Raw genomic sequence first — 25,340 nt, 5'->3', positions numbered from 1 at the left:
GTGATTACTGGACAGTTGTGTTATATACATGCTAAGAGTTGAGAGAGAAATTGAAAGAACAGAAGGTGATGGAATAAGTTTGAGTAAGGTAAATAGAAAAGGAGAGGACGTAGTGAAGTTTGCATCAGGAGTTTAGTAGGCTCAATGGGGAAATGTATTTGTATTTATGTAGGGTGAAAGCAGGAGCATTTGCGTTTGGAGGATAGAAATGAGAAAAGTTGAGTTTTGAAAGATTCTAGGTAAGGTATAGTCCTAAGTGAGGGATAGATTCATCAGTAGTCAGGGGTTGCGTAGGCACCTCGCCGAGAACCGGAAAACTGGTAGTTGGCCTAAGCGTGATCTCAGTACTCGGTGCAGGCCTCGGATGCCTATCCTTATCCTTGCGTCTTTTGCCTAAAACTGGCGTCGGTGTATCCGACATGATATAATTATATTTTTTGCCAAAATAGTAAAGGGCGAACTCCGCCTGGCGCTTAATAGTGCGCTTGTTAAACCTAGCACAAAAACGGCAGGCCGAGACGTCATGGTCTGGCCCTAAGCAAGGTATACAGTAAGAGTGAAAATCCTTATGCGGTATTTGCTTCCCACAAGAAATGCAATTATTAACTTTGTCTGACATCGGTCTGAGGCAAGAAAAATTTCCCCAACAGGGTACTTAGCTTTAAAGAAGACTTCGGCTGAAATACTGTTCGTAAATCTCAGGAGCTGGCCGACTGGCACTTGCGAACTGCTTCTGCTTCGGGCACCGAGCAGCAAGAAAGACTGAAGAAAATGGCGTTGGCTGCCTCTTTTATACCCCTGCCGCACTGACATCAGGGAAGAAGCGACGACAACCGACGCTGGACCTAGACTTTGGAATTCGGCCGACCGAGGACCCGCCTGACGGCATGATAACCCAAGTGTGATGACTGCAGCTGTATGCACGATGAACATCAGAAAGTTTACCTCGGGGATTACTTCAGTGGCTCTGCTGGACAGAGGCACAGGGAACTAATCTAAGGGGGCGGCGAAACCCAACACATTCTGGATAGGCTTATAAATGCCTTTGGGCAGATAGCCTAGTACCTACCTATGAACCTATGTATCAACAGTGGTGAGGAAATCATTCTATGTTGCGCAACTTATAAACAAAGGTATGGCATCTAAGTCCAAGGAAGTCATTGTTTCACTGTATTCAGCATTCATCAGACCTATCAATAAGTACAATGCCCCCTTTGGTATGTACCTAACCAGACATACCCAACAACTGGAACGTCCACAGAGGTTCCTCACTAAAAGAATACAAGGTGTAAGTAAAATGTTCTATGCAGACCGCCTCAAGGTCCTATCCCTGCATTCTGTCTCCTTAGGGTTTTGAGGAGAGATCTACGCCTGGCATACAAGGCACTGTCAGACCCCACTCTGACGGACCTCCTGCACAATCCACAAAACAAACAGCACCAGAATTACAAGGCACTGTCAGACCCCACTCTGACGGACCTCCTGCACAATCCACAAAACAAACAGCACCAGAATTACTCATTCTAAAGACTTTAACCTTGCCTGTGATATAAACAGGACCTGCTGGAGAGATAGGTATGTATCCCAGAGACTACCGTGTATATGGAACAAGCTCACATTTCATGTGAAGCAGAGTTCATCCTTAACCCAATTCAAGTATAACTTGGACAACTGGATGGGAAACCGGAAATTCATCCCTGGTTTGGCACCTATGTCTCTAATGGACACAGGTAACCTGTAAATGCTTCATCTCCTAGGCTCCAACTTAACACTTCTCTAGGGTATCAGAACTTGTCAGAGATTTGAGATGCATGGCTAGGCTTAAAAGGGCCCTTGTGGTCATTAGCCTAGTAAACACCTATAAACATATAAGGTACTTTGACAAAAAAAAAAAAAAAAAAAAAAAAAAAAGAAAGAAAGTTACATTGTACATCTTGAAACTGAACATTTTATCCAAAAAATGCAAACACTGCATTACTGCATACGGTATTTTAAGTTGCAAATGCCCTAGAGGGTTCTACTATGGATAGTAGGATAACTTCCAGTTGAGGCTAAAACTAGGCAAAATAAACTAGTTGAACCTTTGACTAGACAAAAGGAAGCCTCCATACACTTGCACACACACAACTTTTTATACTAACTTTAGTCACACAATCTAAAAACTGAAAATACCCCAAATTTTGCATTATTGTCGACCCACTAATAGAAAACAAACCAGCAGTGATTTTCAAGGACAATCAGTAATCAAGCAGTAATCTGTGAGATGCACTTGGCAACCACGTCCACTTTAGACTTGATCAATGGCACAGAAACTACTGTAAAGCAGTATCGCATTTCCCTAGTAAGCCTTCCACTGTTACAATAATTTTCTACATATATTACAATCTATGCAAGCCAGCATATACAGTGTTTTTTCCCTATTTGCTATCAGGAGCTGTTCTTTAAAGGTCTGATTTTTTGCAGTAGTTTCATGAACTTTTTTTCATGTATTGATGAGGAGCCTAGTTCCACGCAACACTGGTTTAAGAGCCCCACAAGTACACAGTTAAGTACATACTGCTTCATTGTTGAAACCAGAAACCTAAAATTTCATTTGGTTCACACTTACTTTCAGAGTGCTGTTATCTCATTTCGGACTCCGCTATTTACCACATGTTGTATACAAGTATCTGAACCAATAATTTCAAATAAATAAGTTAGAAATGTGGTACAGAGCTGCAATATCCACTGATTCATCTGCTCTTAGGAAAAGCATTCTGTGCCTAGACATCCAACAATTCCAGCTAATTATCTATTTATTTAACTTTTTACCAGGAAAGTCCAACTGGGGAATACCCATTTTCAGCAGAGGGTCAGGTAGAAAAGCTCCATTTGTTTACATTGCATTATACTTAGTTCCAGTTAAACACAGAGTAGTTACATTTCTATTTACATGTATACACATACAGTAGTTACACTTACGCATTCTAATAGTATACAGAGATAGAAGTTAGTAAAGAGAAAGTCCACTTACCTGTCCATGATTCCCAACATCTGCTTTCGGATGTCCTGTGCCCTGCGCAATGAGCGAGCTTGAATGAAGTTCTCATAACACCAAGGGTTGGAGAACTTGTTATTTTTCCATGAGTTGTAAACTGCTAATAATGTGAGATGATCACCTTCAGTCTGATGGAACTTTGCTTTCTTTTGATCAGCAAGTGCCTGTTTGTCCTATAAAAGCATATACTTACATAAATAACGTTTATCTAACTGTGTTAAAATAATTCAAAGTTTCAGTTCCCATAAAACAATATAAGAATGAGAGGTAAAAAATTCATCTGTCTCAGAAACACTGAAAGAAAAGGATGGCCAACTGCTACTTTCCAGATTCCAGACAAATGACACATTAAATTACTGAACAGAAGATGCCTCACATCCAGGATGGTGATGGATGTGATCTAACTTTCTGGCACAGGAAGTGGACTCTGTCTCTTGTACCAACCATGTGATAACCCATTTGCTTTTTACCTCTTACTAAGGGGACAAAGATTCAGGGTGGTAATAAGGAGCACCATCAAACCACAAGTGACAAAGTAGTTCTGCTCAACCTACACAGGCTACTTCTCCATGATCTCACTGGCACATGCAGTGATATCTAAACTGATACCTATACTACACCATTCTTGTGGGCATGTGTACAGAGTGGATGCAGACTTGTCCTGGCCACAGATCCCAGTCACCAGCCTGATTTGCAGAGGCACAGCAGCTACCTTGGCACTCTACAATAATCACCTCTTCCTCTGGTTGGCTCCTAACCAAGATCAGCTAAGCAACCTCCATCAAACATGTTTCAGAATGAATTTGCCTATGTGGAACAAATAGAAAGCTTCAAACATAGTTGAGAAACAAGTCACCAGAAAATAGCAGTAAATGAGGAACTCCCATAGTACAAAGCAAAAGTACAGTTGTGTACACTTACCACAAGTGTAGATGTTCGACTGTATTCACTGCTGTAGTCCTAACTGTTGGGACTTCCTGCTGTGAAAGCCCTTGGCTCTCTTTTTGCCTCCCAGGCTGGCAGATGCCTCCACTGACGTCAGTACGCTCAGGTATGAAGACAGCAAGCCTGCGTCATCACATCAGTATTTTCTTGATCTCTTCTAGAAGGAGCCCAAAGTGGATCATATGTGAACCAAAGTAGGAGGACCTAAAGCAAGGGTAGCCTGGGGAAGTGTCCCATGACAATTTGAGCTGAATCTGTAGCCTAAGTAATAGGCTGAGGGGGTAGGAGGGAAATAAGACTGCAACAGTGAATACACTTGAACATCTACACTTATGGTAAGTGTACACAACTGTACTATGTTCTTCATGTTTCACTGTTGCAATCCTGACTGTTGGGGTGATTCCCAAAGCTAATCGAGGGTGGAAGGAGATCATGGAGAGGATCCCCTGCAGGACTGCAGATGCAACTCCTGCTCTGGACTTAGAAAAGACTGCCAGGTGGTAGTGGCTTGTGAAGGTATGCACAAAAGACCAGATGGCTGTCTCCAAAATGTCTTTAATGGGGACCCCCTTAAGGAAATCTGCAGAAGTAGCTGTGGCAATAGCAGTGTGTGGCCTAATCAATTTAGGAAGCTTTTTGCTGTGATGGCTGTAACAGAAAGAAATGCAGTGAGATATCCACTTGGAAATAGTCTGTCTAGAAGCTGGCTTTCCTTCAGAGTCAGGGGTGAAGGTTATAAACAGTTGGTCTGATTTTCTCAATGATTTTGTCCTGTCTAGGTAGAAGCAGAGCATTCTGTCACTCTGTGCACATTCAAAGAGTGAAGTATTCTTTCCACTCTGTTTTCAAGGTTGGGAAGAAGGTAGGTAGATGAATGGCCTGATTTAGAGACACATTCATGACTACCCTGGGCATGAAGGTAGGATTAATTCTGAGGGAAATCCTGTCTTTATGGAAGATAATGACAGGTTTCTCTGCCATAACAGCCTGCAACTCTGATACTCTCCTGGCTGAAGTGAAAGCCAGCAGCAGGGCAGTTTTCCAAGTGAGAAACTTTACTGAAGCATTAGCTGCAGGCTCAAAAGGAGGCAAAGTCAAATATTCTAGGACATAATTGAGGTCCCATGGAGGGGTGGGTTTCCTCCTGGGAGGCCTAATGAGAATGACACCCCAAATAAATTGTTTCAGCAGGGGTGTGAAAAGATTTGAAGAATAACAGGGATGTGAGCAGAGATGGCTGAGGTATGTATCTTAACAGAGGAATAAGACAGGCCTTTATCCACCAGACTGGCCAGGTACTCCGGGATGGTTGCAGTATTAGCCAAATTTGGTTCAAGGTGGTGCTTCTGGCACCAGAGAATCATTTCCATTTGGCTGAGTAAGATTTTCAAGTGTTAGACCTAGACTCTTTTAGAATGTTTTGCACTTGCTGACTTAAGTTGATGTTGGAGTTGGGTGCTGTAGAATTATCCAGTCTGAAGGTTGGGATGCACAATGTTCCCCTTGTTCTGGGTGAGGATGTCTACCCTCTGTGGTAACAGCCAAGATTTCTGATTGGTGAGCTCAAGGAGGAGTAGAAACCCAAAACTTGCACTGCTAGACAGCACAGAGCACAGGATCGAGTGTTTCCTTGCCTGTTTATGTAACATAATTGAGGTATTGTATGTTTGTACTACCAGAACCCCTGGTATCCATTTTTCTTTGAAGGCCAGTAATCCTTTTTGCACTGCCATACGTTCTTTCCAATTTGTGTGTGCTGAGTGACTCATATTCCTTGGGTTTGGAAGTGTAGAATATAGCCCCCCCCCAGCAGGCTATCTGTGAAGCATCCGTGGTGAGGGTTTGGCCCTGGGGGTTGAATCTGAAGGGTAGGCCCTAATTCTCGGTGCAAGCCTGCATGCACCATGTGAACTCCTGTCTGAGGCAAGGTATCACGTGTATTTCAGTGTCCAGGGACTGAGCGTTCTGGCACCAGATGTTCTTCAGGTACCACTGAAGCTTTCTCATGTACAGCTTGGCTAGGGGCACCATGAAGATACAGGATGCCATGTATGCCAGTACTCTGAGGAATTCTCTGGGTGTGATGAATTGCTTTTCCTGGATTTTTTTGGAATTAGGGCTGTCAAGAAGGTGACTTTGTTCGGGGGAAGGAAGGCTCTCTGAAGAAACAAGTCCAGGAGTGCCCCTAAGAAAACTGTCTGTTTGGTAGGGATAGTGATGAATTCCTTGAGGTTTAGTGTAAATCCCAGGGAAGTCAGGAGTTCCTGTGTGAATTTCAGGTCCTTGCAGGTCTCTGCCTGATAAAAGCCACTGATTTGCCAATTGTCCAGGCAGGGGCAAATATGGACCCCTTTGGTCCTACAAAAGTCAATGGCAATAACTTTATGGAAACCTTAGCAGCGGTAGACAATCCAAACGTCAGTGCTGAAAACTGACAGTGATTGGAGCTTGTTCTGAAGCAAAGAAAGCTTCTGTGTGACTTCTGAATGGGAAGGTGCAAACAGGCATCCTTTAGGTCTACTGAGACCATGAAGGCCTGAGGGGTTATCATGGGTAGCAATTTTTGAAGGGTCAGCATTTTGAATTTTGGCACCCTGAGAAATTGATTTAAGTTAGACAGGTCTAGAATGCAATGCCAAAAGCCTTCCTTTTCTGGGGACTAAAATCCTTTCCCTTTTTGTTCTTCTGGAACTGGCTTCACTGCTCCCTGGGAGCACAGAATTTGAATTTGTTTGAGAGCTTGTGATTTTTGATTTTAACGTCTTGGTAACCTGAGGATTTTAAAGGCTCTTTGAAAGGGAGTTTATAACCATTTAAATAATGTCTAGAACTCACTGATCTGAAGTGATGTGGGTTCAGTTTTGATGGAAAAGTGACTGCCTTTTTCCTAGTTTTATGGTGGGGATGGGAGGGTGGAGCAGACAGAGAGAGTCATAAATGTTCTCTGGCAGGGCTTGTGGCCTAGAACTCCCTTGCCTGTGGGGTTCTGAGGTCCACTGCCTTGATATTTGCTGCTGAGATCTTTGCCTGGGGGTTCTGTCCCTCTGAGGCTTCCTCCGATTACTCCTAGGCTGGGAGGGAAAGGACCAATGCTTAGCAGAGAAGTTCCCGATGAACCTGGGAGGCTGCACTTGATGAAAGTCCTTGACTGTTTGCATAGACTTAGCCTTGTCCTCTATATTTTTAAAGACTACTTCTGCTTTAGGGCCAAAAAGGCAGTCCTTGACAAAGAGTGCATCCAAGAGGCTAGCCTTTACATGATCAGGGAGAGATTGTTCCCTAAGTCAAGCATGTCTTCCGAAAACTGAGCCAGTGGCAGCTGCCAATGCGAAGGCCTCCATGGCATCATATCCACAGTACAGGGAATATTTAGCTACCTGGAAACTGGCGTGGCACAAGTCTAAAAGTTCTTTGGAAAGATTATTATCCTCTAGGGCTGACATCTTTTGCTTAAGTTGGTCAAGAATGGTTTGCTGGTATTTGATCATATGGAATTGACAGCTGAGGACCCTCACAGAGAGGCGGAAGTATATACTTTCTTTCTGGACCTAGTAAAGGCCCTACTCTCTTTGTCTGTAGGCAAAAGGTTCCTGGAGGAACTGGCTCTAGCCCTTTTAGGCCCCAGGGTGACCACTTCTGGATCAGCAGAGGGAGTTTTTGAACAGATATTTGTGAGAGTCTTGTACAATGTAGAACCTGTCTGCTTTTCTAGGGGCAGCGGGGGAGGGAGTTAGGATTCAAGGAGACATCCTGGAAAACATGCTCCACCACTTCCAAGATAGGTGGAATAGCTGAAGATTTATGTTCAGGGAGGTCCAAGAACTCCATAACTCTCTGTTTCACAGCATGGAGTTCTCTCTAAAAGTGAGAGCTGCAGGTGGGGAAGCGGAAGGAAGATTTTCTTCTGAATCAGATTCCTCATAGGGTGTGTAAGAGGGGCCTGTCTCTGAGCCAGATTCCTCCAAATCAGAGCCTTCTTCTGATTGTAATGGGTCTGGAAAATTTTCAGGAAGGGCATCTCTTTCTTTTTCCTGCTGTAATGTCCCCTGTTGTCTGTGTACAATGTTAATTAAATCTTCAGCCACTTTGATCAAATGTTACCGGGGTCCCTGAAACTTGGAGCTAACAGGCCTAGGTGAAGGCCCTGCCACATTGTCTTTCTTTGTGGTGGCTTCAGCATTAGACCTAGGTGCATCCGATGACCTGGTGCCTGACTTTCTGGGTTGAAGCTACGGTAGTGTAGGCCTAGGCCTTCTTGTGTTGCCGGTTAGTCAACACCTGTTGGAAGCCATGGCCTGCTGAGCAGTCTGAGACCCAACCAATGAGCTGAAAGTATGTGCAATAGAAGTTGAAAGGACTGATGGCATGTCAGACTCCAAATGGGTTTCAACAGAGGCTTGGGTCACAGTATCAAAGGCTGAAGGGGGCTGTGAAAGCGCCTCACCTTCCTCAATGATCACAAGTCTAGTAGGAGAGTCAGAGGGAGAATGGTTCTCATCCAAAGACCTTAGCTTACGTTTCTTTTTTGCTCTTAGGAAATTCAAGTTTGGAATGACCAGTGGAAGCCATGGGACGTGACTGTACAGATTCTTGTCGCAGAAAACATGCTAAGAATTTAGCCCCTACACCTAACAGTTCTAGTGTTAAACCTAGCACAGAAATGGCAATTTGGGACGTTGTGATCTGGGCCTAAACAAGTGACACAAGCCATATGGAAGTCTCTGTGTGGGATTTATTTACCACAGTGGTGACAATTATTTACTTTATCTGGCATGAGTTAAAGAAAAAAGAAAGGAGTTCCCCAACAGGGTACTTATCTTTCCGATGACAACTTTTCTCTGGTGCAGACCGACCAATGCACTTGTACACTGCTTTAGGCTCCTGCAGCAAGAAAAGACTGAAGTGGTGATGCAGGCTGGCTCTCTTTATACTTGACTCGACGTTGGTGGGGGAATCCCCAGCCTGAGAGCCGAAAAAAGTTTTCCCTGGTAGTCTGGTTGGTCAAGGGCTTTCACGGCAGGAAATCCCAACAGTAAAGACTGCAACAGTAAAACACGAAGAACATCTGCAAAACGGGAGGGGTCTAATGCCATCTCTTTCAGTGTCTGCACCCATGTGTGCAGTACATGTGAGGCCTCTAGCCTACAGCTACTGTTACTGTGAATGTGTACAGTTAATCCACTGTCAGGCTGCTAAATGGGCTGGGAGGGTGGCCTAATAGTTAAAGTGTTTGCCTTACAAACACAAGGTTCAGGGTTTGAGTCTTGCAAGCTATAATTGGCTAGGCTTAAAATGGCTCGCAAGGGCAGTTAGCCTAGTACTAATCTATGAACCTTCTCCATACAGCAATAACTGCTTATTTCCAATGTGTGTGTTTAAACATGTATGCATATATAAATACATAAAAAAAAAAAAAAAAAAAAATATATATATATATATATATATATATATATATATATATATGCGCGCGCGCACGTGCGCACACACACACATATATGCGTCTGTGTGTGTGTGCGTGTGTGTATACATACACACACAGTTTATATATATATATATATATATATATATATATATATATATATATAAAAAAGTGTGTGTGTATATATACACACACACGCACAAACACATATGGAAGCATTTCACTTTGCCAAACATTTGTTTTTTCAGCAAAGTGAGCTATGGTATCTTCCTCCCTGAAAAATACGTTATACACTCACCATAATATTCCAGCTGTGTTGTCGATCTTTATTTACCCTTGACAGATGGGTTTGGTTCAGATCTTGGAACCGGCTCGGCCATTAGTACAGTTCGCACCAGCCAAAAACTCTCGAGCTTCACCTCTACCCAGAATCCCCATCTCTCAATTACCTCAGATCAAGTTTGCAGAAAATTTGTAAACATTTGAAACGTATCTAAATCGAGTTGCTGGCTACTGAGACTTGTCTGCATATATCAACTGGACACAAGCTGATTTAAGTATATTTTTCTGCACTTATTTAAGATTTGAGTCAGTAAATATTGTGTCTTTGATTCTGTAAATACTGTGTCTCTGTCTCTCTGCAGTTAGTTCCCCACCCCCCCTCCTTGTTTCTTGCTGTGGTGTTAATCTTGGTGGCTTTGGAATTGCCCGCCCCTGTTGTAAATCTCTTTTTGCACACTCCTCCTAGACCCATCTCATTTGCTCACTCAACTGAGTACAGTGAGATCATATTTAGTTTTGGATACTCCTACCAGTCCCATCTCCTCTGCTGTGTACAGAGAGAGCACTTGGGAAGGGCATTTCCCCTATAGTATCTTAATCTGCTCTGTTTCCTCCATCTCAAAAAAATATATATTTGCACTTCATCTGCCTTACTGTATCTGTGTTTCTTCCTACTTTATTACCTTATTTTGCTTTTGCCTCTTCTTAAAAGTACTCAATTGAATTTATTCTGCTGCCTTTATTACTGCTTGCTAGTAGCCTGATTAAATTGTAACTGTTATTCTAAGGCCCTGGGTTTAAGCACTTGGGCTTCAAACCAGTTGTTTTACATTAAGAAGGTTTGTGGTCTGCACTGTTGTGGCAGGATAGGTAGCGTACATCCTTCTAAGTTGGGAACTGCTGATTGAAGGCTAATACACTTTTAGAATAACAGACACTGACTGTTATTCTAAAAGTGTATTAGTTCTGGGTTAAGGACTTGGGCTTTAGGCCAGTTATTTTACATTAAGAAGGTTTGTGATCTGCCCTCTTGTGGGAGGAGAGGCTAGATTCTGCCTTTCTGAGCTGGGAATTTCTGGTTAAAGGCTTATTGCGCATGCTCACTTGAACTGTTTCTTTCTGAAATCGGTACGCCTTGTTTGCTGTAGCATAGACTAGATTCAGGCCGACTGGATCTAGCTTTGTTTGTATAACTTGTGCACTGATCCAAGCCGTCTTTTTTGGAGAAGGTTTCTCTGTACCCTAGTGGCAGGACTGTGCAGTTAGAACTTGTCTGATTGAAGACTGCTGAAACGGGGCTCAGTTTTAAGCTTTTTAACTGGTTAATTGGGTAAAGTGTTGTTTTGATTGTATCTGCTCTATTTTCTGGGGGGGAGGGGGGGGAATATATATATATATATATATATATATATATATATATATACTTGTTTCTCGCCTTTCTGAACTAGTATAGTCCAGTTTTCATGTTACTGCTGAATACAGGACTGTGTTACAAGTTTCTGTGTTGCCATACCTTACTTGGATAGAAGGAAGTTTCTCTGTTCACCTGTGAGAGAGGGGAGCTTTGAGCAGCCTATCTGTCCCTGGAGGAGTGGTTTCAGCCCAGAAGTTAGCAGTTTATTGGCCATTTTGGGCTAATTTCTATCTCTTTCACTTCCCTGCTAGAAAAACCTCATTTGCACAGTTTTTACACTTGTATTCTGCTCAGCAAGTGCCTTCCAGGTGCTCTGCAGAGTCTACAGCAGCAGAGAGACAAAAGAGTGACTTTGGAGTGATTAAGTATCACTTTTCTTGCTGTCTTAACTAATTCCGCCTAAAACGCCAGTTTTTTTAGCGAATCTGTGATTTAAAAATTTTGTTATTGTATACAACTCCGCACAGCTCCTTGTGGTATCCTGCAGAGTGATGCAGGCAACAGAGAGACCCAAGAGAGACTTTTCCAGATTTAAGCATTTTTTCTCTGTTTTTTTGCTCCGACTGCCTTTTCCCGCCTAAAAAGCGAATTTCTAACTGATCTGTGCTTTAAAAAGTTTAAATTGCATTTGCCTTCTGCTTTTTACAGTTTTTGTATTTGTTTTATATCAATTTAAGTCGTTTTTGTATTGTATAACTGTTGTAGGCTACACACTAAAGTGCGCTAGCCTGTTTATAGCATTTACAGTGTTTTCTGTGTGTTTTTCTGCTGTTTCCTGAAAAAAAAAAATTCTCTTTTCCCGCCTTTGCTGAACCAGATTAGTCCAGATTTCAGGTTTTGCTGAATTCCACACTGTGGTATAGTTTCATGTGTTGCCCATATCCTTACTTGGATAGGAGGAAGCGTCTCTGTTCACCAGTGAGAGTGGGGAGCTTTGAGCAGCCTATCTGTCCCTGGAGGAGTGGTCTCAGCCCTTAAACTAGTAGCTTATTGGCCGTTTTGGGTCAATTCCTATCTCTTTCAGTTTCCTTGCTTTAAAACCCGCATTTGCGCAATTTTGCGCATAGCGCAGCATCGGGCAGCGCCGCTTAAACGGGTTTAAACTATTCCCGGCTCCACAAAGTCTACTCTTCACCTTTTCCCTTAGAATTGTTCTAAATCTCAAAATAAGCATTCTACTTTCATTCTAAAGCCCTGCAGTTGCTCGTATAAATAATCTTATAAGTAAGCACTAATAAACTAAAGCTCTACACCCTCTTATACTCCCTTTAAGTACTTGGCTCCCTATTGGTCCTTTTTGATCAGTCAAAAAGTAGTTCCTTATACTATTCTGGCATGTCCAAAAGTCAGTTTCGGGTTTACTCTCCAGTCCAGGTGGTGAATCTGGGAATCTTGAGGCAATGTTACAACTGCCTTATGTACACAGACCACCCTCTCCTCCTCCCAACAAGCTAAAATATATGTGAGAGATGCAACTATATAGCCAAACTGGAGGCTGAGCTCTCTCAACCCAGTACTGGCGCAGTCAGTCAGGAGGAGAAGGTAACCACACACACCACAAATCCAGTCTCACATAGACCTATCGCAACAGCAAGCCAAACACATAAACACACAAAAACATAGTCGGAGGCTCTAAATAAAAATCTGCTAAACAGCAGAGACCTCCAAAGCAGACATCCAAGCAACCGCTACCCCACAATACCCACGTTTCACATAGTTCACAAAGTCAGTGTGCCACACAGTCACAGCCCTTATGGCTAAACAACACACCTAATACACTGTAATAGGTGACTCTATTGTGAGACACACTGACGTCCCACTCACCAGGCTGAACAAGGAGAAGGTCACTGTAAGCTGCCTGTCGGGTGCCAGGATCCGCCACATAACACAAGCACTCAGGTCACTCCAAAGCAAGTACAGATATGACTCCGTCATTGTTTATGCTGGTGTGAATGATCTGAGACATACCTCCCTGGACTACATGAAAAGAGACACATAGAGGAGTTCTCTGATCATGTAGCCCAGGCCGGTATGACCCGGACCTTGAGTAGCATCTTACCCTCACCAAGAATGATGCCACAGTATAAAGACAAAATGATCAATTTTAACAATTGGCTAAAGTATTGGTGTCATTCAAAGGGGATCCAGTGTCTGTCAGCCTGGGATGACATGCTCGACAAGCCACGTTGCTTCACTAGAGACGGCTTGCACCTGTCACCCCTGGGCGTTCGAATACTGGCTAAGGCTCTTGCCACCCCCACAGTGCCTTTTTTAGGCAAGGCTCAAAAGACAAACCCACCTCCATAGACAACACAAGGATAAAGAAACTAAAGGTAATGCTGCTCAATGCCAGAAGTCTAAACCTCAAGATGCATGCACTCGAGGATCTCCTCAGTATGGAGAATATTGATATCTGTGCAGTAACAGAAATCTGGTTCAAGGCTCCCGAGAGCACCGCAGCACTACCAGGTTATACCTCATACCATGCTTTCGGCCCCAAAACTTGGAATGAACCACAAAAGGAGGGGGAGTATCCATATTCATCAAAGATACCTACACCTCCAGGTTAGTGGCACTGCACAAAGCATCGGAGACCATCCATGTGCAACTAACAGTGGGCAAAACTGCTTTTCAGTTTGTAGCCTGCTACAGACCACCCTCCCAAACTCAGGAACCCCACTCGGCTATCCTGACAACACTGGAGAATACGAAGGTCTCTCCAAACACCATTATATTGGGTGACTTCAACTACCCAAACATAGACTGGGAGCACTACTCAAGCCCCAACACCCTTGCCTAACGGTTCCTAGAATTTATAAACTCAAATGCTATGAAACAACTGGTCACCACTCCCACAAGAGGGGAAAACATATTGGACCTGATCATCACCAGCATGGGGACTCTATGTTCCATACCAGAGGTATACCCCTCATTGGTAAGATCTGACCATAAATTAATCTCACTGGACATCCATATCCCGTCTCCACCCCCAGCCAAGGAAACCACTGTGAAGAACTTCTCAAAAGCAAACTTCACACTTCTCAAAACCGAGGTGGAATCCTTCAAAGCCCCCGGGCCAGTGGAAAATACGGCCCAAACCACAGAATCCTTTACAAACGCTTTCTATGGACACCTACAGGAATGCATGGATCGTGCTATCCCAAATAAAACCAAGACTCACTCCTCCAAAGGCAGGAGACCTGTCTGGTGGACCCCAGCCATAAATAAGCTATACAACAGAAGGAGGAAGCTACTACATGATAGAGCAAAATCCCAAAAAGGGAAGGCATCTCTGATCAGTACTAGCAAGAAACTACGATCCCTCATAAAATCATCTAAGGCCAGCTTCGAAAGAAAAATTGCACAGGACGCTAAAGATAATCACAAGGCCTTCTTTAGTTGTCAGGAACCTGAGTGGCAACTCCCAGATATGCTCTGAGTTAGTGCAAAATGACAAAAAATACACTGAACCCACAAACATTGCCAACATCCTGGCAGACCGGTTCAGTGCAGACTTCCCCCCCAAAAGAGCAAATGCCTATCCCAACAGAGTGTAGCCTCCCTGACATCACAGATGCACAGGTGAGAGCTGCCCTCTCCAAAGCAAAAAACACAGCATCAATGGGACGGGATGGTGTCCCGGGCTGCATCTTACATGAGCTCCAAGAAGAACTGAACCCTCACATAAAGTCACTGTACCCAAGGAATGGCGTACAGCAACAGTGGTCCCACTCCACAAAGGTGGTGCCACAACAGACCCCGGAAACTATCGCCCTATAAACCTGACTGGCCTGGTCTGCAAAGCTATGGAGCGTATCATCATGGAACTCATAAACAAAGACATTGGGAACTTCCAAACACTGGATCCTACACAATACGGCTTTGTTAAGGGCAGATCTTGCCTCATGAACCTGGTCGACTTCTTTGAAATAGTCACCAAGGCCATAGATGAAGGGAAGGTAGTCCACACAGCCTATCTGGACCTCGCAAAAGCCTTCGACACAATACCCCACTCGGGCATCATAAATAAGCTCACCAGCTTAAATATCAACCCCTATGTCACAAGATGGGTTGCAAACTGGCTCAGGGATAGAACCCACATGGTCAGAATTGCAGGTGCCATGTCAGACTCTAAACCAGTTACAAGTGGCATCCCACAAGGCTCAGTCCTGGGACCTCTCTTGTTCGGTATCAGGAAATCCAAATCCCTTAGAGCTACACGCTCCAGGGACTTAAACCTCAGCACAGAAATAAATAGGACATGCTGGAGGGACAGATTTATATCCCAGAGGCTCCCCTCACTCGAAAAAAATCACAATCCATGTTAGGCAGTGCCCCTCAATGACCCTCTTCAAGAGGGATCTTGACGAGCGGATGGGAGATCGTAGGTTTACCCCTGGGATCTCTTCTGTGTCCCTACTAGACAGAGGCACAGTAAACTAACCTTAAAAGGGCTATCTTCTGTGACCTACTATACAGAGGCACAGTCAACACTCTGGCTAGGCTTATAAATGCCCTAGGGCAGATAGCCTATTATCAACTTATGAACCTATATATATATATATATATATATATATATACACACACACACACACACACACATATATCTATATATATCTATATATATATATATATCTATATATATATATATATAGATATATATATATATATATATATAGATATATAGATATATAGATATATGGAGTCACTTGAGAATCTCGAAAAAATGAAATCCCGAATTTCAGTTTTTTGAAATTCTATGCCCGAAAGCTTTAAATCCCGAAACCCCATAACCGCGAAACTTAAAATCGCGAACCTACACTACAAATACACCTCACACATACACACAATGTCCCCCGACAATCAAACATACAATCCTACACTACAGACAAGCAGGGGGGCAAGCCTCCCCTGCACCCCCATGTGGGGGGGGGGCACTCCCAACCCCCCCTACTTATATATACTAACTCTGAGATCGCACAATCACACACACAAAGGTAACTCACACCCACACATTTCACAGCCCCTTGCACACACATCACAGCCAAAACGCACACTAACATACACTAAAGCCCGTAACCTACACACTCATACATACTTACACCTATCCACTCACACGTCGAAACACCAGAAGCTCCGAACTTCGGGATTTTCAATTTCTCACTTCTGGTGTTTCTGCTATTTAAAGCTTTCGGGCATTGAATTTCAAAAAACTGTAATTCGGGATTTCAGTTTTTCGACATTCTCAAGTGAACCTATATACTTTGAAATTGGACAGTGGATAAAGCTTCTTCCTGTGTATACACATACACACAGGAAGTAAAGCACACACACACACACACACACACACACACACACACACACACACACACACACACAGGAAGAAGCTTTATCCACTGTATTTGAGTAGCAAACAGTTCAGGCTCGTGATACATTCTACCAAAAACCTTTGAGGACAGGGGATGGAGGGGAGGAAGTCAAGGATAAATGAAGATCAACAACACTGATGTCCCACTCACCAGGCTGAGCAAGGAGAAAATTACAGTCAGCTGCCTGTCGGGTGTCAGGATCCGTCACATAACACATGCACTCAAGTCATTCCACAACAAGTAGAAATACGACTCTGTCATTGTCCATGTTGGAGTGAATGAAGAGAGACATGGAAGAGCTCTCAGATCATGTGGCCCAGGCAGGTATGACCCTAGTCCTGAGTAGCATCCTGCCTTCACCCAGAATGATACCACAGTAAAAGGACAAAATGAACAACTGGCTAAGCTTCTGGTGTCATTCAACGGGGATTCAGTATCTGTCTACCTGGGACAACATGATCGACAAACCACAATGCTTTGCCAGAGATGGTCTGCACCTGTCACCCCTGGGATTCAGGTTATTGGCTAAAGCTCTTGCCACCCTTATAGTGCCTTTTTTAGGCAAGGTTCAAAGGACAAAATCACTACCGTAACAGATACTAGCATGCAAAATCTGAAGGTAATGATACTCAATGCTAGAAGTCGAAACCTCAAAATGCACTCTCTCGAGGCACTCCTAAAAATGAAAAACCTCGATATCTGTGCAGTAACTGAGACCTGGTTCAAGACTCCAGAGAGCACCCCTGCAATACCAAGCTACAACTCTTACCACACTTTTTGGCCACTAAACCAAGACCGAAACACTAAAGGTGGAAGAGTGTCCATATTCACCAAGGATATTCACACCTCCAGGCTAGTTGCCTAACACAATGCATCTGAAATTCTCCAGGTGTAACTAACACTAGGTAAGACTGCAATCCAAACTGTAGCTTGCTACAGATCCCCCACCATGCCCCAAGATTCTCACTACACCTTTCTAAACATACTGGAAAATATTAAGATACAACCAAACACCCTAATACTGGGTGATTTCAACTACCCTGGCATTAACTGGGAAAGCTACTCAGGTACCAACACCTTTTCCCAACGGTTCTTGTAATTCATAAATTCCAACGCCCTGGATCAACTAATCCATTGTCCCACCAGAGGCTCCAATATCCTAGATCTGGTCATTACCAACATGGGAGATAGATGCTCCACACCAGTGGTCACCCCCTCATTGGTCAGGTCTGACCATAAGCAAGTCACCCTTGGCATCCACATCACACCCCCCCCCCCCCCAGTAAGGAAAACTCCATAAAAAACTTCTCCAAAGCCAACTTCATGCTACTTAAGTCAGAAGTGACAAACTTCATGGCACCCATGCAGACGGCAGCTGAATGTTCGACTACTGAATCCTACACTAAGGCACTGTACGAGCACATCCATTCGGGCATGAATCATGCCATCCCAAATAGAACCAAGATGCTCTCCTCCAAAAGAAGGAAGCCAATCTGGTGGTCTCCTGCCATAAACAAACTATATAACAGAAGGAAGAAACTGTTACAGAAAGGAGGAAAACCCCAGGATGCAAAAAACTCCCTTACCAGCCTCAGTAAGAAGCTTAGATCCCTCATAAAATCCTCCAAAGCTAGTTATGAAAATAAAATTGCCAAAGATTCCAAAGACAACCACAAGGCATTCCATAGTTATGTCAAGAATTTAAATGGCAATGCTCAGATCTTCTCTGAGCTACAACAGAATGGCATTAAATATACTGATCCCAAGGATATTGCCAATATCCTTGCAGATCGATTTTGTGCCAACTTCACCCCCCTCTCACCCACTAAAGGGCCCATCTCAATACCAAAAGATCGCCAAATTCCGGTAATCACGGCCACACCGGTAGAAACTGCACTCTCCAAAGCTAATAATACAGCATCCATGGGACCAGATGACATCCCGGGCTGTGTACTACATGAACTACAAAATGAACTGGCACCTCATCTGTCATGTTTAATCATAGCCTCACCTCAGGCTTCATGCCCACTGAGTGGCACACAGCTACAGTTATCCCACTTCACAAGGGGGGATCCACCTTGGATCCTGGGAACTACCATCCCATCAGTCTGACAAACCTGATCTGCAAGGGCATGGAACGCATTATCACGGAACTTACAAACAAAAACACTGGCAACCTTCAAACACTGGACCCCACCCAGTTTGGGTTCATGAAGGGCCTGAATTACTTCTTCGAATCAGTCTCCAGAGCTGCGGACGAGGGTAAGGCGGTCCACACAGCCTATCTGGACCTCGCCAAGGCCTTCGCCACCATCCCCCACTCTGGAATCGTAGATAAACTAAAATGGGCATAAATCCCTAGGTCACTTGATGGGTTCTGTCAGTAAGCCAGCTGGCAACCCAGACTGTAAAAGTAGCCGACTCCAAATCCAGCTCCAGACAAGTGGAGTAGCTCAGGGTTCAGTCCTGGGACCACTCTTGTTTGGCATCTACTTCTCTGAAGTACAGGTCAACACTAAGGGCCTCTGGCTAACAAAGTTTGCAGATGACTGCAAACTGGGAGCCATTACTGAATCCCCAAATGATGTGGATATTTCTACAAAAAGGCCTTACAGAAACAGACGCTTGGTGCCAGAGCCATGGGCTCAAGCTTAATGCGAAATAATGTACTGTTATCCCCTTTGGGGAAAACCATGTACCCATGAATTACCACACAGGTGGCAGTACACTTCTTCTTCTTCTTTCGGATTTTCCCGGTTAGGTGTCACCACAGCGGATCACCTGTCCGCTCATGACTGGCAGTGGAGTTTTATGGTGTCGAGTTGCCAGCCCAGCACCCAACCTTCCACAGAAGGCACACACAAGCACACACACACACATAGGGCCAATTTAGAGTGTCCAATCCACCTACAGCATGTCTTTGGGATGTGGGAGGAAAACAAAGCACCCGGAGAAAACCCACGCGAACACAGGGACGACATGCAGACTCCGCACAGAAGGCACCCCAGCCAAGAATCGAACCAGAGAACCTCTTGCTGTGAGGCGGCAATGCTAACCGCTGCACCACCATGGCCGCCACATAGGTGGCAGTACACTAAACACCGAAAGTGTGAGGACAGACTTAGGGACACAGGTGGACAGTGGTCTCACCTTCGATAACCACATCACCACAACAGTCCGGAAATCATTCTATGTGGCAACCTCATCACTAAGGGCTTTTCATCCAGAAAAAAGGAGATCATTGTCCCACTGTACACATCCCTCACTAGAACCATTATAGAGTACAACGCCCCATTTGGTATGTGCCTCACAAGACATCTGCAACAGCTGGAAAGGCCGCAGAAATACCTCACTAAAAGAATCACAGGCCTAAAGTAGATGCCCTATGGTGACCGTCTAAAAAAAACTCCAGCTATACTGTGTGGCACACTGTCTACTCAGAGGCAATTTCTCCTTAACATACAAGGCCATGTCAAACCCTGAGCTGTTGGACATGCTCCACTTAAAGAAATCCCAATCCCTCAGAGCCACATGCTCCAGGGATCTAAACCTTGTCATCACAATGAACAAAACATGCTGGAGGGATAGGTTCCTGACCCAGAGACTCCCCATACTCTGGAATAGACTGCCCATACATGCCAAGCAGAGCACCTCCTTGGCCCTCTTCAAAAGGAACCTTGATGATTGGATGGGAAATAGGAAATTCACCCAGGGGATCACGTCAGTAGCCCTGCTAGACAGGGGTCCAGGGAAGTAAATATTGTGGGAAGAAATATTGCCCTGCTAGACAGGGGTCCAGGGAAGTAAATATTGTGGGAAGAAATATCCGGGGAATTGTTTGGCTAGGCTTATACAGGCCCTAGGGCCGATAGCCTAGTACCAACCTATGAACAAAGATGGAACGTTATGGTGAGTACACAACTTCTTTACTTTATGTTTTCAATAATCATTTTATGCTTGACAGATGGGACAGAGTCCCCAGCTACCTAAAAATGTGGGTGAACTCACGGAAGGATATTCCTGAACACCATCGAGCCAAAAGATGATCTTCCCCTAGAGACCAGGTCGAGTTTGTAATGAGTAATAAAGGTATGGGGAAAAGGCCACGTAGCTGCTGCACATGTGTCATCCACTGAAGCTCTAGATTGGTTAACTGCTGAAGTGGCTACAGACCTTGTAGAATGTGCTTTGATAGGTTTAGGGAAGGTTAACTTATTTTTATCATAAATGAAAGAAATACAACCTTTCAGCCACTTAGAGAGGGTAATCTTGCTGACTGCTTCACCCAACTTTGCAGTAGAAAAAGACAAACAGTTGACTTGATTGTCTTATTGTTTTTGTTCTGTGAAGATAAAAATGTAATTGTATGTGCACATCTAGTAAATGTAGAGTGTACTCTCCTTTGTTAGAATGATTAGGGAAAAAGACCGGTAAATTAATAGTTTGGTATATATTCACCTCTAACACTACCTTTGGCAGGAAGGAGGGGTTTGTTTGTAAAGATACCCTATCCTTGTGGAAGACTAGGTAAGGAGGTTCGGATTTCTGAAATTCTTCTGGCTGAAGTAATGGCTACCAAAAAGAGTGTAGTGTCTTCCACGATAGAAACTTCAGATCACATTCTACAGAGGGTTCAAAAGAGGAATGTATTACTATCTCCAGTACTAAATTCAAGTCCCAAGGAGGAGTCCGATCTTTATATGGGGGGTTTAACAACACAGTCCCTCCTCAAAAATGAATTACAAAGCCTGTGAGAGGCTCAAAAAAAAACTCTCTTTGAAACCATTGTGAAAATTAGAAATTGCAGCCAATTGTAGTTTGATGGTTGATGGAGAAGCCCCAACATTGAACAAAGATGATAAGAAATCTAAAACATCCTCAACTGAAGCAGAGAATGGGTCAATTTGTTTGTCATGGGCCCAAATTGTAAATCTCTTTCACTTACTTAAACATAGCTTTCTAACAGAAAAATTATGAGCTGATAAGAGGTTGTGACATACTGGAGAGGACACATTAGGATGCCTGGCAACTAATGGAATTGGAGGAGCCACACAGTCAGCTTGAGGTTCAAAATGTTTGGGTGAACAAGGCAACCTGGATTGGACAGGAGATCTGTCACTGGGTCCAGAATCCAAGGTTGATGAATCAACTGAGGCCAAAGAAAGGGGAACCAAATCTGTTGAGGCCAAAAGGGACAATGAGGATTATTGTACACATCAACCAGAATGCTTTCTGTAAGAATTTGGTGTTTAGAGGCATCGGGGAAAGGCATACAGTAGACTGGGGGGGCCAATCGTTGAGGAGAGCATGCCTGGGTAACATTCCCAGAGGGGAAATGACGGAGAAGTAACTGCTGCATTTGTTGTTTAGGGGAGATGCAAACAGATTGCAGCAAGGTTGACCCCAATAACGAAATATTATCTTTGCCACTTCTGGACTGAGAGACCACTCATGAGGCTGAAGGATACATCTGCTTAGCTTGTCTGCAATCATGCTGGAACTCCCTGAAATGTGCGTGCTGTTAGAAAGTGGTTGGATGAGGTTGCCTACTGTCATACTCTGAGGGCTTCTTGACAAAGTGGTTAAGACCTGGTTCCACCCTGTTTGTTGATGTAATAAGCCACTGACATATTGTCCATTTGAACTGCAATAGTCCCCTGAGGAAGAGCTGCCTGAAAGGCCTGCAGTGCAAGAAGCATCGCTCTTATCTCCAAGACACTGATGTGCAAGTTGATCTCTAATGGGGACCAATTGCCTTGGACCATCTTGCCCAGACAATGTCCTCCCACCACATCTAGGAAGCACCCGTGGTCACAATGGCTGGAAAAACAAAGGGATGACCGTGAAGCATCTGTTCGAAATGCATCCACTACAGAAAGTTCATTTTGCAATGGTGGGTGATCAATATCTGGGCTGACACTGGGCGGTGAAGGATAGACAACTGGGAAGTTAGTAGCCATTGCAGAACTCTCACATATAACCTGGCTAACGGGACTAGAGTTATGGAAGCTGCCATAGATTCTACAGCTTGCAAGACTAATCATGCTGGAGCATTCTTCCTGTGAATTAACTTCTGAATCACAATTCTCTGATGTCGTTCTGGAGGAAGAGATGTTATTGTCATTTGAGTATTCAGTACTGCCCCTATGAATTCGAACTTTTGTGTTGGGGTTAAATGTGACTTTTCTAGATTGATGGTAATCCCCAGATGGGTACAGATGTGGAGGATGTAGTCTGTGGCTATTAACTGATGTTTGGTTGAAGCAGTTATGAGCCATTCATCCAAGTCCAGAAACACTCAGAAACCTTGCAGTCTCAAGTGAGCTGCTACTATTACTGCCATGCATTCTGTGAACACCCTGGGGGCTGTGGGGAGTCCAAAGGGAAGTAGTTTGAATTGGTAATGACTGGCTCTCAGACAGAAGCGGAGCAACCGTCTGGAGCGTTTGTCCATTTTTATATGGTAATACACATCCTGAAGGTCTATTGAGCACATCCAGTCATCTTTCTTCAGAAAAGGAGAACAGACTGTACCTTGACCATCCAGAACTTTGTTTGCCAAACCGATTTGTTCAGCACACTGAGATTTAGAATCGGTCTCCAATCCCGTTTTTTTTTTTGGCACTAAAAAGAATCTTGAGTAGGTTCCGGATCTTTCTTGGTCTGGCAGGACTTGTTGGATGACCCGTTTGTCCAGCAGTTTCTAAATTCCTTGCATTGCTGTGTCCCTCTGATTGGGTGGAACATTTGGGATTTTCTTTTGAATAGGAAGAGGTTTTGAAAGGGAATGATATAATCTCTGGATATGATCCATTGCACCCAGGGATCTTCTGTCAAGTTTAGCCAGGCATTTAGGTGCAAGGATAAGCATCTCCCAACTGCCTCCAGAGGAAGGCAATCGGGCTTCCCTTCAGGAACGCTGAAAAGGCTTGCCTGGGAAAGAATCCCTGAAGCCTGATTTTGCGGACCACCCCTGCCATGAGGATGACATCTTCCATTTTGGTTCTCCCACTGCCCCTGGGTGAACTCTCTCCAGGTGAGTCTTGGAAAGGCCCTTTCTTGAACCACATTTTTCCACCACTCCTCTAGTTCCTAGAAATGGACCTTTGAGGGATGGAGAAACATACGCCCACAGCAGAAAGGGTCTTATCATCCTTCTCACACCTGGATAAAGTCTCTTCCCAGACGTGTCTCCTTATGGCTACGCCTGTACCCACTTGCTCTAGATGTCCTTTCGGCTGTTTGAGCCATCAGCCTCATGGAAGAACTGGACACAGACTCTAGGGTGGCTAACTGGGAAGCCACTTTCTCTTGGACTTACTCGGCTACCGCTCCTGCCAGGGTGTCTGACAACTCCTTACCCAGATCTTGCTGGAGACTGGTGAAATGTGCCAAATAATTCAGGGACCTTATGGTGAAGGTTGATGAAGCATAGACCTGCTTCCCAAACTGGTCCATAACCCGAGACACTCTAGTGGGTGGATGAACAGAAGAACTTTCACTTTCTTCAGCAAGTTCCTTTTTAGTGGCTGCAGCTATGATAATAGCATCTACAGCCAACCCCTGACCCAAAACTGCTTGCCTTCTGGAGCAGAAAAAAATCTTGTCCGTTTTTTTTTAGGGATGGGCTGATTGGAGTCTGAAGTCTTCCACGCCTGCTGAGAAATAAACTGAATGAGTCTGTCAGCAGGCGGAGTCACCCAAGAAGTAGACAGGTGGGTGCCGAAAGCCTGCAAGTAAAAAGATTCCTCAGAGGAAGGGTTTTGGGACTTCTAGCCACCTCTCTGTTTTAAAATTTCCAAGATGTCTCCAAATGAGACATCTTCAGGGGGTGACTGTGGGGACCCTTCCCTCTCATCGAAATCTGAGCCTTCACTGACTGATTCCTGGGGGGAATCCAAGTGCTTCCTTTTGCACTTGTTCTTCTGAGGGACCTCTTCAGGGGGCTAGTTGGGGAGGTATCAGAAGATGACAACACCTCTGCCTGTGACACCTGTGGCTTCAGCACCCACTGTCCCAGTGAAGAGACAGTGGGAATAAAAGAAAGGAAAGTTGTGTAAAATCTTACCATAACAATAGATGTCCTTCTCTTCTATGTTGCAGTATTCACCAGTGGGTTCACCCTTCTTCCCATCAGTTTGTCTGGCCAGGTATCCAAAGCTTTTCCAGTCCCTGATGGTGCATCGGACGTCTGACATATTAGCAGGTATGTGGGCCATAAAAGTGACATCTGTGCGCACCAGTCCTCAGAACCAAGAAGCCCCAGATGCAGCCAGTCCTGATGGCATAGCCTGTATAGGAGCCGGAGAGACCAAGTGCAAGGAGAACAGGGGGGATGGCGGGAAGGAATACTGCAACATGGAGGAGAAAAATATCTACAGTTATGGTAAGATTTTACACAACTTTCCAATGGCTGGCAGGTGGTATGGAAGAAGATTCCAGGAAACCATGCAGGATAGCCCTGGCAAATCCTGCTCTGGTCCTTGAGATGTGGTCCAACTTATAGTGTCTGGTGAAGGTGTGCACACAGGACCAGGTAGCTGCTTACAGAATGGAGTTAGTGTCTAGACCTTTAAAGAAGGCTTCAGAGGAAGCCATGGCTCTTGTGGAATGTGCTCTGACGTTGCCCGTTAGTGTCTTTCCATGGTGTGAGTAACAAACGGAGATGGTCCTAGCAATCCAAAAAGAAACTGGTTTGTTTCCCCACAGCTTTCCTCAGAGCCCTGGGGTGGAAGGAAACAAATAGCTGGTCTGACTTGCGTATAGGCTTCATATTATGCAAGCAGAAACAAATTTGCCTGTGTACATCTAGGGAGTGAAGGACTATCACTGTCTCCCTGATGGTGTGGAAAGAAAGTAGGCAGGTGAACAGCC

The 25,340-nt window shown here is 44.3% G+C and overlaps 1 protein-coding gene across 1 annotated transcript in view; it reads right to left on the bottom strand.

The window, feature by feature from the left end:
* Nucleotides 1-25,340, bottom strand: part of DHX8 (DEAH-box helicase 8) — a 959,075-nt gene that overhangs the window by 131,301 nt on the left and 802,434 nt on the right. Inside the window, exon 21 of the mRNA XM_044055176.1 lies at nt 3,014-3,210. Coding sequence (XP_043911111.1) covers nt 3,014-3,210 — 197 coding nt within the window. The remainder of the gene's footprint in view (nt 1-3,013; nt 3,211-25,340) is intronic.

This window comes from Protopterus annectens, chromosome 13.part0 (genome assembly GCF_019279795.1).
Source record: "Protopterus annectens isolate FY-2018-M chromosome 13.part0, PAN1.0, whole genome shotgun sequence".
NCBI classification, from domain to species: domain Eukaryota; kingdom Metazoa; phylum Chordata; order Ceratodontiformes; family Protopteridae; genus Protopterus; species Protopterus annectens.
Note: the sequence above shows the minus strand (reverse complement) of the source record. Positions and strands in the feature narration are given on the sequence as shown.